The sequence below is a fragment of the Archocentrus centrarchus genome, chromosome 6 (genome assembly GCF_007364275.1).
Source record: "Archocentrus centrarchus isolate MPI-CPG fArcCen1 chromosome 6, fArcCen1, whole genome shotgun sequence".
NCBI classification, from domain to species: Eukaryota; Metazoa; Chordata; class Actinopteri; order Cichliformes; family Cichlidae; genus Archocentrus; species Archocentrus centrarchus.
Genome location: NC_044351.1, coordinates 31038428 through 31052057, shown reverse-complemented (window position 1 = coordinate 31052057; position 13630 = coordinate 31038428). Strand labels below are relative to the sequence as shown.

General features: G+C 42.8%; 1 protein-coding gene across 4 annotated transcripts in view; it reads right to left on the bottom strand.

Moving 5' to 3' along the window:
- Nucleotides 1-13630, bottom strand: part of znf423 (zinc finger protein 423) — a 141067-nt gene that overhangs the window by 68301 nt on the left and 59136 nt on the right. For all 4 annotated transcript variants that reach the window (XM_030732007.1, XM_030732008.1, XM_030732009.1 and 1 more), the window contains 10 exons: nucleotides 4372-4549; nucleotides 3688-3812; nucleotides 3328-3409; nucleotides 3153-3228; nucleotides 2640-2920; nucleotides 2256-2539; nucleotides 1755-2135; nucleotides 1396-1577; nucleotides 450-989; nucleotides 161-311 (listed from right to left, as the gene is read on the bottom strand). In XM_030732007.1, coding sequence (XP_030587867.1) covers nucleotides 161-311; nucleotides 450-989; nucleotides 1396-1577; nucleotides 1755-2135; nucleotides 2256-2539; nucleotides 2640-2920; nucleotides 3153-3228; nucleotides 3328-3409; nucleotides 3688-3812; nucleotides 4372-4549 — 2280 coding nt within the window. The remainder of the gene's footprint in view (nucleotides 1-160; nucleotides 312-449; nucleotides 990-1395; nucleotides 1578-1754; nucleotides 2136-2255; nucleotides 2540-2639; nucleotides 2921-3152; nucleotides 3229-3327; nucleotides 3410-3687; nucleotides 3813-4371; nucleotides 4550-13630) is intronic.

Sequence of the window (13630 nt, the reverse complement as noted above, 5' to 3'; positions counted from 1 at the left end):
TATTTGACAGCTGTTTATCACAGGAACAAGAAATGTCAGATTTTATATGTCTATAGTATATTTTGGTCTTTTTGCATCACAATCTCTTCATTTTTTCCAAATAATCTGGTTTACTTGTTAAATATAGCCTTGCAGTGATCCCAGCACAGCTGTACAGTACCTGCACCGAGACCTCCTGGGAGGCCTGACCTTTGACCCAGATGGTTATGCTTAACATGAAGCTGAAGATCTGTCTCCTTCCGGAAGTCCCAGGCACAAGCCGTGCAGCGAAACAGCTTCTTCTCATTGCTATGCTTTACTGCCAAATGCACCTGGATACGAGAAGGTCGAAGAAAGGAAAAAAAAACGTTGCATCTTTTAGGAAAGTCTTAATGCATTTACACTTTCTACTTGTTCATGCAGTGATGGGAGAAATCTTTGTAATAACAAACATGCCATTTCTCATTTACCTGTATAGAGACCTTGGAATCAAACACCTCCTGACACAGAGTACAGTGGTACAGGACGAACGTGTGCATGTCTAGCAGGTGTTTCTGCAGGTCATCCACTGATGAGAACTGTTTATCGCAGCTCTCGCAGACATACTGGGTCGACGTCGTTGTGTAGTGTACTGTCAGGTGTTGAAGTAATGCATCCTGTGATTCAAAGTCCTCCTTGTTGCACTGGGGGCAGGACTGGCGCCTCAGCAACATCTCCAGGTGTGACTTAAGGTGAGCCTGGAAACCTTCAAAACTAGCAAATCGCAGGTCGCACTGGTTGCAGGGATAATCTCCATTGCTCCCCATTGATGGAGTAGAGTCTCCTCCGAGTCGGTGGCGTTTCGGGGAAGAGATCTCGATGTCCGATGAGGCGGGGCTCAGGTCTGCAACTTTCGCTTGCCGTTTGTTGTTAGCCAATGGGATGTTCTTGTGGTTCTCCTTTATGTGCTTGGTGAGCTTGAGGAGTGAGCCGAAGATAGGAGAATTGGTGCAGTAAGGGCAGGAGTAAACCTGTACATGGATAATAACTCTTTATTTTTTAAGATTATTACACAATGCAATATAGTGAGTCCTTATAGAGTGATGAAAAAGATATGAAAATGGGAGAGATAAATGAAGAGCAAGACATAGGCCATAAGCTAAAGTCATATCCATAACTCTGCAAGCTTACAGATAAATAAAATATTACATTTCTTATTACCAAATAGTGAAAATTGCTATGTTTTTGGCTTTTAAAGTCCAGGCTTATGAAAAGCTAGGACTCAAGCTGACAATCAGTCATGTCCAAATAGTAATAGAAACGTCTAGAGTCTTTATTTTTCTTTTTGGTGTATATGCTTGTTGTGTAGTTCCTGTGATCAATAACCTATAAAACTGCAGTTTGCAGCAGCATCTTCTTTTAATTTTCAATTCTCACCTCCATGAAGGACTGAGATCCAGCCTGTAGTACAGGGGACTCGAGTTTGGCCACTGCTCCTCCTGATGCACTTCCACCACCTGTTGCAGAGGTGCAGTGTGTCTGCTGAATGTGCTCCGTCAGTGAAGACTCTGTCAGGAAACCCATTGAGCACTGGTTGCAGAAGAAGGCATGGTTCCCTTCTAGGATGGAGACGTTAATTTTTATTGTTTCAACAGCAATTACAACACATTATGACACTGCACTTAAAAGTTATGTTCAGCACACTGACTACATCACAACAGCCTTTATCTAACCTTTAACAGTACCGTCTTTCATACATTTTCAGCCACTTTAATTTCATTTAATTTTAAACTCACCCAATGTGGTTGATCCAGCCATAATCCCACCGGGCAGGCAGTGGGACACCCTGATGTGTTCTTGCAGAGAGTTGATGTCCCCGAACATGTCGGGACAGTAGTTGCAGTGGAATGCTGTGACGTTGGTGAACTGCAGCAGGGGAAAAGCTGCTGCTGCTGCACCCACCGTTCCTCCACTCGCACGGTGAGCTTTGCGCACGTGTTCGTTGAGGTTGTAGAGCGTTGGCAGAGTTTCCAAGCAGAGCTGACATGTATGGCTCTGTTGTGGCTTATCTGCATGGATGGTCTTCAAATGGATCTCCAACACTGCCAGACTATGGAAGTCTCTCTTTGAGCAGTAAGGGCAAGAGTACGTCACTTTGCTCCAAGTCCCTCCCCCACCTGTACAGACAGATAGGGTACTTTAGAAATCCACAAAGGCATTTAAAACTAACAAGTTTTGACTATCAAATCAAATAATGTAACTGCTCTGGTTGCTTTGTAGATAAGTGACTAACATACCTCCACCTTGATGGCCCAGGTTTATCCCCATGTCCTCCCCAGTATCGGTTCCTCTTCTGCGGCCACGTTCACTGCCCTGGCTGTGCTTGAGTGTAGAGTCGGGTGTGGAGCCTCTCTCCAGACTGGCACTGGAGTCTGGAGTGGCTGAGCTCATTGAGGCAACACTACCCAGTGCTGGGTCAGGACTGGCAGCGCTGTGATTAGAAGAGTCAGGCTGACGATGGCTGTCTAGGTGGCAGTAGACGTCCTCAACAGAGGGGAACTGTTCTGAGCAGACGGGGCATCTGTGGATATATAAAAAGATCAGTCAAAGTGAAGTTCTTTTCCAGCATTCCACACTAATAAAAATCAGTGATTTGAGAAGTTTAAAAAGCCCTGAAGTACTTGTGTTTGCGGTTGGCATGCTGCGTTTCAATATGCGTGAGGAGCGAAGCCTCATCTAGAAAGATCTCAGGACAGTGGATGCATTGCAAGTCAGCTCGGTCCGACAGCTGGGGGTGTCTGGTCAAGACGTGTTTCTCTAGCTCGTCGGTCTGACTGAACGTCTCCTCGCAGTAATCACACATATACAGGTCCTGCTCCAGGTCGCCCTCTCCTCCCGTTCCCTTCTTTCCTCCATCTCTCTCACTCCTCAGGGCCAGATGCTCTCTGTTCTTACGGTGAGCCTGCCAGAGTCACAAACGGTCAGACTCGAGACCCAAGGAAGCACGTACTGTAAAAGGCCTCAACTCACAGACTGTACAGTCATATCACATAGCTGTTAAAATATTACCAGTTGTGTCACTTTCATATTTTGATCCTTTGCTGCTTTAATTTTTAAGTAGCCATGAGGGTAATGGGCACCCGTGCTTACTACCCTCATTGTTACTAAGTATAAAGGGGAACAGTAGCACTTACCTGCATGTGGCTCTGTAGTGATGAGGTGGAGGAAAAGCCACGCTTGCACACACTGCACTTAAACGGTTTGCTGGAGCTGGATGTGTAATTTTTAAAAAGAAGTGTTACAGAGCATTTAAGAAAAGACAATCAATTTTGATCAGTTTATTATGTTAATAAGTTAAGAAGCAGGTACCTGTGCGTCTTGAGGTGGATCTTTAGGTGATCAGAGCGAGAGAACGCAGCCTCACACTCCTGACAGCTATACTTCTTATCTCCTAAATCATTCGGCAGTTTGATCAAAGACAAAAATACAGAGAGTAGCATCATTGTTGATGTTAAAGCGTTCAAAAACAAAATCTAATTTTTAGGTTTTCTTTCATTACGGCATTAACAACTTTAAAAATGGCCCTGTAGTCGTAGATGGTTCTTAGAGAACTCGGACATTTAGCAGTTAAAAACAGGCGAACTGAAACACTGCCATGACGGGCTTAGCAGACTTAGACAAAACAAACTCAGTACAATGCTTCTTTGTGGATATCATGTTTGTATATACCTGTGTGGAGTTTGACGTGGCGGTCTCTGCTCCTCTTGTGTTTAAAGAGGCGACTGCAGAAGGTACACTTGAAAGGCAGTTTGTCGCTGTGGATCTGCTCGTGTCGCTTCAAGTAGCTCAGACGGCTAAGCAGAGAGAGAGAGAGAGATCCATGAATAGGCAGGATACAATGATAACAATTGTCATCTGCTATTTCAGCAGCACTTTACACTGTGGCTTAACAAAAGCAATCACCCTTAACAAGATAAATAAATATATTAGTTTAAGATTAAAGTGACTGCTTTTAATGAACTATTTTTAAAAAAAACAAGGCATGCATTCATTCAAAAGCAAGACAGGATAACAGCGAGGACAGCTACATAGAGTGGGTAATATAGAGGATAATGATGATGACTCTATGGTGTGCGTATGACAGCTGTTCTTAAAATGGTTCTTGACTCAGTCCCTTGAGAGGTTAGCGAGAAATGTATTCACCTCATTCTCTTCACTGTTTGCCTTAGTGGTCCATGTTACCATGGTAATATTGAGAATACAGTTTGTTCATGTACATATAGTCATATATATATTTATAAGCAGGATATGACAAAGCATCTAAACATCCAAATAGGACACTGGTGCTACCGTTTCATTCTACTGCGGTGGCACCTGCAGGATCTTTAGGAGCCAAATGTGTGAACTGGGTACCTGAAGGACTTGTCGCAGAACTGGCATGGGTATGGCAGGCCTGCGCCTCCTTCCTCCTCGCCGCCAGTGGCCATTCCAAGGTCACAGCAGCCATCGGGCATCTGCGAAGGTGACGCCACATCCTTACTGGAGGGCGAGGAAGGCACCCAGGATAAACCCGCTGGGTCATCATCGCCATCTGACAGAGAGGGAGACGGACACAAAAACCTTTACAACATGTTTTTTTTTACTCATCTGCAGCAACAAAACACAGAATTAACTGCTTCTCTCTCTCTCTCGCTTTTTTTTTTTTTCTCCTTAAAAATCACACCTGCAGGTTAGCAAGTAAAGACACAGGTGAGCACTGTCAGAAATATTGGGGGTAAAACTGAGAGCAACAGTATAATTAAGAATTCTCATCGTTCTTGGAAGCCAAAAGGTGGGAGAAGCAGTCTGTGGATCTTCAAGAAAAAAAAACATATAAACAAAAAAAACTGTAATTTATCCTGTTTACACACACACACACACACACACACACACACACACACACACACACACACACACACACACAAAAAAGAGGATGGCAGAGATAGCACGAAACTGAAGACGGTGAGAGAGAGCGACACTCAGGCAGTAGCAACATCTAAATAGAAAGCTCCAAGAACTATGTATCCCCGAAGGAGCCCAGAAATAAGGACAGAGTGTATTTTCTCTCCCTTCATTCTCCCTCTGCAGCCATCCCTCGTTCCATCCCTCTCCTCACCTCCCCTCCTCTCCCATCCCTCCATCCCTCCCCAAGGACCATAGATCCGCCTCATCATATTTTCATTAGGGCCTTGGCAGATTGAAACGTCGGAAAAGCGATTAGATGATGTGGAGAGCAGAGCGGAAAGATGGCGATATTCACTCCCTTTATCTGTCATACATAGGAGATTATGCATTGCTCTTTTCCTTTTTTTTCCCTTCTCTCCTTTTTCCTCCCTCCTGTGTAGTCTGGCACAGAGGCGACAAAAAGGCCACGACTCCTTTAATAGACACTTCAGAATGGATTTGAGGCGACAAAAGGGAGGGCTGAATAATGCTTGATATTGTTCTGTTCTTCTTTGTGAGCTCTGCGAAGAAGCACAGCGTGGCTATTTAGCATTTGCCTGAAAAATGTAAAGGAGAGAGGAGATGAAGAGAGGAAAGGAGAGGCTGCTTTCTTTGCTTTTATCTGATCGCTTTATCAACTAGGCCAGCAACAAATCAAAGAGAGAAAATATGGAAACTAGAGTGAAAGGACAGAGAGAGAAGAAAAAGTCAGATGTGATTTGTGCCAAAATTCATTATGAGCACAATATTTCTGCAATGCAAACACTCCAACACATCACGCGCAGTACAGAAGTTTCTCCTGATAATTTCAGAAACCTCTCCAAAGCACACGCACCGTTTTACCTCAACCAAATCCAGCCACAATGTTGTGTGTCTTCTGTGTGTGTGCGAGATGGCTCTGCTGTGGATTATGCCTCACAGAGAGGGAGTGGAAAACAGATTCTTGTGATGAATCGATCGTGGGGAAAATGTAGGCATAGCGATGAGCAAATAGAATTCTGCAGGGGGGTCTGGGTTTGAAAAAAACTGTAAAGGCAGTGAATTATAAATTTGACTGGAAGCATGAAGGAAAATTGTAAAAATCTTAAGAAAATGTCCAATAGAAGGAGAAAGAGAGGGAGAGACAGCAATACCAATAAAAATTATTAATAATTATAGTAATAACAACAATAATTAAAACCGCAAGCGGTGATATCGGGCCCTCGCACTCCGCGCGCGTCGACCTGTGGCGCTCGTCGACCCGTGCCGCACTCGGAGGTTTTGTGATCGTGATGGGTCTCTAGAAAGTTGAATTCTTTTATAGGAAAAGGTATCTTTTGCTCTCGGCATAGACGCAATGGAATATTTGGGGGTGTGGTCACGGCTCCAGCATGCAAAATAGGGCATGGGTCTGATTGACTTTTTTGATGGGCTGTTTGTCTAGATGATGTGGAGCCAATTTGGTCTCACTGGGTGAAATGCCCTAGGAGGAGTTCATTCAAATAGCAGGCCTGAAAATGGCAAAAATTGACACTTTCAATTGAAGATGCTGGACTTCCTGTGGGGTTTGGAGTATGGCTCCAAGAGACTTTTTTGTATGTCTTAGGATGTTACATGACTGTGCAAAATTTCAGAGCTGTAGATAAAATGTAACTCAGGGGCTAGCTAAAAAACATGGTATATTATGATATTTAAAGCTGCCAGTAGGGGGCGCTCTAACGTTTATGGACTTTATGCATATCAATGTGTTCAGGGCAGGAGGCTTATCAAATAGATGAGGATTTTGTAAGGAATGGTGAAAGATATTTCATGTATTTCAGAGCAAAACTAATTCTGTGGACGGTCATACAAATTTTCATTTGCTTCTGTAGGGGGCGCTATTGCGCGTACAGTCTTGAATGTGTAGTTATGGATTCAGCCTGGGTGTGTACATGAGTGATTAAATTTTCAGCCTGATCAGACAAAGCATGTGCGAACAAGTGCACAAACAATTTTGGTGGTGAGGGAGAAAAACAAAGGCCAAATGTAATGGCCTGGTGTGACAAGGCCGTTTAATATTTTGTAAAGATTTCCACAATATTTGATGGGCTACTTGTGTAGATGATCTGGAGCCAATTTGGTGTCAGTGGGTGAAATGCCCTAGGACGAGTTCGTTCAAATAGCAGGCGTGGAAATCGCAAAAATTGACACCTTCAATTGAAGATGGCCGACTTCCTGTAGGGTTTGGGGTATGGGTCCAAGAGACTTTTTTGTACGTCTTAGTATGTTACATGAGCCTGTACATTTTCATACATGTAGATAAAACGTAGCTCCGGGGCTACTCAAAAAACTTGCTATTTTAAGATATTCCGAGCTGCCACTAGGCGGCGCTCTAACGTTTATGGACTTTATGCATATGAATGTGTTCAGGGCAGCATGCTTATCACACCACTGAAGTTTGAGCCAGATTGGGCAAGTTGGCTTTGAGTTACAGCCATTTTTGTGTTCATGGCGAATCATCGAACTTTGCCGTCCCATAAGGGTCACGCCCTTTTGTCAAAAACTCACAGTTTTAAAAACACAGTAAGTCCAAGTTCTTAAGGCTTTCCAGGTGAAATTTGAGATGGTTCTGCTAAACCACCTTGGAGCTGGACCTCCAAGTGTAAAATATGACATTTCCTGTTCCCACTAGGTGGCGCTGCGACTGATATTAAATATTGTCATATGTATGTGTTCAGGGGGGCACCCTCATCCTACTGGAGAAGTTTGATGCACATTGGATCATGTAGGTATGAATGAGAGGCAATCAAAATTTCATGGCGAATGATCAAAGTTCAAAGGGGCATAAGGACCCCTCCCCCTTGGCAAAAACTCACCATTTTCGAGATTTAGATTCCCCTGGGGGTGTAGGTTAGACAAACCAAATATGAAGATGATAACGTCTAAAACCTCTGAGTTATTAGAAAAAGTGTGAGGGCTGCAAATCGCCAAATTTGCATAATTAATTCAAAATGGCGGACTTCCTGTTGGGTTTAGGGCATGGCTCCAAGAGGATTTTTTGTGCGCCTGGACATGATATACATGTGTATGAAGTTTCATTCATGTACGTGAAACACAGCGGTGGGGCTCCAGTTTAGGGGGCGCTAGCGAGCCATTTGGGCGCGCCCTTGCCCGAGCCCATTAAAATACTTAAATTTTCACCAGGTGTGACGCATGTGCAAAGTTTCATGAGTTTTTGAATATGATAAAGCCCCCAAAAAGCCAATTCATTTGCCTGAATAATAAAAAAAAAAAAAAAAAAAAAAAAAAATAATAATTAAAACCGCAAGCGGTGATATCGGGCCCTCGCACTCCGCGCGCGTCGACCTGTGGCGCTCGTCGACCCGTGCCGCACTCGGAGGTTTTGTGATCGTGATGGGTCTGTAGAAAGTTGAATTCTTTTATAGGAAAAGGTATCTTTTGCTCTCGGCATAGACGCAATGGAATATTTGGGGGTGTGGTCACGGCTCCAGCATGCAAAATAGGGCATGGGTCTGATTGACTTTTTTGATGGGCTGTTTGTCTAGATGATGTGGAGCCAATTTGGTCTCACTGGGTGAAATGCCCTAGGAGGAGTTCATTCAAATAGCAGGCCTGAAAATGGCAAAAATTGACACTTTCAATTGAAGATGCTGGACTTCCTGTAGGGTTTGGAGTATGGCTCCAAGAGACTTTTTTGTATGTCTTGGGATGTTACATGAGTGGGCAAAATTTCAGAGCTGTAGATAAAATGTAACTCAGGGGCTAGCTAAAAAACATGGTATATTATGATATTTAAAGCTGCCAGTAGGGGGCGCTCTAACGTTTATGGACTTTATGCATATCAATGTGTTCAGGGCAGGAGGCTTATCAAATAGATGAGGATTTTGTAAGGAATGGTGAAAGATATTTCATGTATTTCAGAGCAAAACTAATTCTGTGGACGGTCATACAAATTTTCATTTGCTTCTGTAGGGGGCGCTATTGCGCCTACAGTCTTGAATCTGTAGTTATGGATTCAGCCTGGGTGTGTACATGAGTGATTAAATTTTCAGCCTGATCAGACAAAGCATGTGCGAACAAGTGCACAAACAATTTTGGTGGTGAGGGAGAAAAACAAAGGCCAAATTTAATGGCCTGGTGTGACAAGGCCGTTTAATATTTTTTAAAGATTTCCACAATATTTGATGGGCTACTTGTGTAGATGATCTGGAGCCAATTTGGTGTCAGTGGGTGAAATGCCCTAGGACGAGTTCGTTCAAATAGCAGGCGTGGAAATCGCAAAAATTGACACCTTCATTTGAAGATGGCGGACTTCCTGTAGGGTTTGGAGTATGGGTCCAAGAGACTTTTTTGTACGTCTTAGGATGTTACATGAGCCTGTACATTTTCATACATGTAGATAAAACGTAGCTCCGGGGCTACTCAAAAAACATGCTATTTTAAGATATTCCGAGCTGCCACTAGGCGGCGCTCTAACGTTTATGGACTTTATGCATATGAATGTGTTCAGGGCAGCATGCTTATCACACCACTGAAGTTTGAGCCAGATTGGGCAAGTTGGCTTTGAGTTACAGCCATTTTTGTGTTCATGGCGAATCATCGAATTTTGCCGTCCCATAAGGGTCACGCCCTTTTGTCAAAAAGTCACAGTTTTGAAAACACAGTAAGTCCAACTTCTTAAGGCTTTCCAGGTGAAATTTGAGATGGTTCTGCTAAACCACCTTGGAGCTGGACCTCCAAGTGTAAAATATGACATTTCCTGTTCCCACTAGGTGGCGCTGCGACTGATATTAAATATTGTCATATGTATGTGTTCAGGGGGGCACCCTCATCCTACTGGAGAAGTTTGATGCACATTGGATCATGTAGGTATGAATGAGAGGCAATCAAAATTTCATGGCGAATGATCAAAGTTCAAAGGGGCATAAGGACCCCTCCCCCTTGGCAAAAACTCACCATTTTCGAGATTTAGATTCCCCTGGGGGTGTAGGTTAGACAAACCAAATATGAAGATGATAACGTCTAAAACCTCTGAGTTATTAGAAAAAGTGTGAGGGCTGCAAATCGCCAAATTTGCATAATTAATTCAAAATGGCGGACTTCCTGTTGGGTTTAGGGCATGGCTCCAAGAGGATTTTTTGTGCGCCTGGACATGATATACATGTGTATGAAGTTTCATTCATGTACGTGAAACACAGCGGTGGGGCTCCAGTTTAGGGGGCGCTAGCGAGCCATTTGGGCGCGCCCTTGCCCGAGCCCATTAAAATACTTAAATTTTCACCAGGTGTGACGCATGTGCAAAGTTTCATGAGTTTTTGAATATGATAAAGCCCCCAAAAAGCCAATTCATTTGCCTGAATAATAAAAAAAAAAAAAAAAAAAAAAAAAAAAAAAATAATAATAATAATAAACGAAGCAATTACAATAGGGCCTTCGCACAGTTCGTGCTCGGGCCCTAATTAAAACCGCAAGCGGTGATATCGGGCCCTCGCACTCCCTGCGCGTCGACCCGTGGCGCTCGTCGACCCGTGCCGCACTCGGAGGTCTTGTGATCGTGATGGTGTACAGAAGGTCTGTAGAAGTTGAATTCTTTATAGGAAAAGATATCTTTTGCTCTCGGCATAGACGCAATGGAATATTTGGGGGTGGGGTCACGGCTCCAGCATGCAAAATAGGGCATGGGTCTGATAGACTGTTTTGATCAGGATGATGTCAAGAATGTTGAAACACATTTTCATACATTTCCGAGAAACTAAGTTTGTGGATGCTATACAAAATTTCATTTGCTTCTGTAGGGGGCGCTCTTGCAGCTACGTATAGCCTTGAATCCATAGTTATGGGTTCAGAGTGGCTGTGTACATGAGTGATTACATTTTCAGGCAGATCGGGCAAAGCATGTACGAACACGTGCCCAAACAATTTTGGTCGCCATTGAGAAAAATGAAAGCCAACTTCAATGGCCTGGTGTGACAACACCGTTTAATATTTTGTCAAGATTTCCACAATATTTGATGGGCTGTTTGTCTAGATGATCTGGAGCCAATTTGGTCTCACTGGCTGAAATGCCCTAGGAGGAGTTCATTCAAATAGCAGGCCTGAAAATGGCAAAAATTGAAAAAAATTGACACTTTCAATTGAAGATGCTGGACTTCCTGTAGGGTTTCCAGTATGGCTCCAAGAGACTTTTTTGTACGTCTTAGGATGTTACATGAGTGTGCAGAATTTCAGAGCTGTAGATATAATGTAGCTCTGGGGCTAGCTAAAAAACATGCTATTTTATGATATTTCAAGCTGCCAGTAGGTGGCGCTGTAACATTTATGGACTTTATGCATATCAATGTGTTCAGGGCAGGAGGCTTATCAAATTGATGAGGATTTCGTAAGGAATGGTGAAAGATAGTTTCATGCATTTCAGAGCAAAACTAATTATGTGGACGTCATACAAATTTTCATTCGCTTCTGTAGGGGGCGCTATTGCGCCTACAGTCTTGAATCTGTAGTTATGGATTCAGCCTGGGTGTGTACATGAGTGATTAAATTTTCAGCCTGATCAGACAAAGCATGTGCGAACAAGTGCACAAACAATTTTGGTGGTGAGGGAGAAAAACGAAGGCCAACTTCAATGGCCTGGTGTGATAAGGCCATTTAATATTTTGTAAAGATTTCCACAATATTTGATGGGCTACTTGTGTAGATGATGTGGAGCAAATTTGGTCTCACTGGGTCAAATGCCCTAGGACAAGTTCGTTCAAATAGCAGGCGTGGAAATGGCAAAAATTGACACCTTCAATTGAAGATGGCCGACTTCCTGTAGGGTTTGGGGTATGGGTCCAAGAGACTTTTTTGTACGTCTTAGGATGTTACATGAGCCTGTACATTTTCATACATGTAGATAAAACGTAGCTCCGGGGCTACTCAAAAAACTTGCTATTTTAAGATATTCCGAGCTGCCACTAGGCGGCGCTCTACCGTTTATGGACTTTATGCATATGAGTGTGTTCAGGACAGGGTGCTTATCACACCACTGAAGTTTGAGCCAGATTGGGCAAGTTGGGTTTGAGTTACAGCCATTTTTGTGTTCATGGCGAATCATCGAACTTTGCCGTCCCATAAGGGTCATGCCCTTTTGTCAAAAAGTCACAGTTTTGAAAACACAGTAAGTCCAACTTCTTAAGGCTTTCCAGGTGAAATTTGAGATGGTTCTGCTAAACCACCTTGGAGCTGGACCTCCAAGTGTAAAATATGACATTTCCTGTTCCCACTAGGTGGCGCTGCGACTGATATTAAATATTGTCATATGTATGTGTTCAGGGGGGCACCCTCATCCTACTGGAGAAGTTTCATGCACATTGGATCATGTAGGTATGAATGAGAGGCAATCAAAATTTCATGGCGAATGATCAAAGTTCAAAGGGGCATAAGGACCCCTCCCCCTTGGCAAAAACTCACCATTTTCGAGATTTAGATTCCCCTGGGGGTGTAGGTTAGACAAACCAAATATGAAGATGATAACGTCTAAAACCTCTGAGTTATTAGAAAAAGCGTGAGGGCTGCAAATCGCCAAATTTGCATAATTAATTCAAAATGGCGGACTTCCTGTTGGGTTTAGGGCATGGCTCCAAGAGGATTTTTTGTGCGCCTGGACATGATATACATGTGTATGAAGTTTCATTCATGTACGTGAAACACAGCGGTGGGGCTCCAGTTTAGGGGGCGCTAGCGAGCCATTTTGGCGCGCCCTTGCCCGAGCCCATTAAAATACTTAAATTTTCACCAGGTGTGACGCATGTGCAAAGTTTCATGAGTTTTTGAATATGATAAAGCCCCCAAAAAGCCAATTCATTTGCCTGAATAATAATAATAATAAAAAAAAAAAAAAAAAAAAAAAATAATAATAAACGAAGCAATTACAATAGGGCCTTCGCACAGTTCGTGCTCGGGCCCTAATAATAATAATAATAAACGAAGCAATTACAATAGGGCCTTCGCACAGTTCGTGCTCGGGCCCTAATAATGTGATTAAAATGAAGATATAGAAAAATACAGAAAAATTCAGAAAAATAGGTAAGTGATTACTCTGAATAATTTGGTATAAATTTTCAGAATAATTCAGTGGTTTCTAAATCTCCAAATTTTGGGAGTTTTTTTTTCCCCTCAAAATACGAGAATGTTGTAACTTTCAGTGGTCATAATATATCAGTGTGCCTTTCTTCACCTGATAAAATATAAAACTGGTTCTTAAATTTAAGATCCAGATAAACATCTAATATCCCAGGAATGAGATAGCAATCCAAGGAATTACCTAAAGGACAGGTTTTAGTGTGGGCACTCAACGATTGATCCAATAGCAGTGTTCTACTTCCTACCTCCAAATGTACCAAAATCTGTAGAATCAACTGTGTGTAACTCATGGATTAAATCTCATTTACAATAACGTGAGGCCAGGGATTGGTGTGGCTACCCTGAAGTGGCTGATAACTGGGACTGGGACCGTTCACATCAAATTGCTGCTACCCTTAATAAAGTATTACCTTTGAAACCATTGCTGCATTCTTAAAATTTTGTTGTGTATTTTATTTGTCTTACTGTTGCCACATATTCACTGACACACATCCAGCATATTAAGTCATGCAGAGTACAGTACAGGTACATATTCAATGTCATAAAAAAAAAAAAAACAGACAACCACTATTGTTACACAAAAAACTTC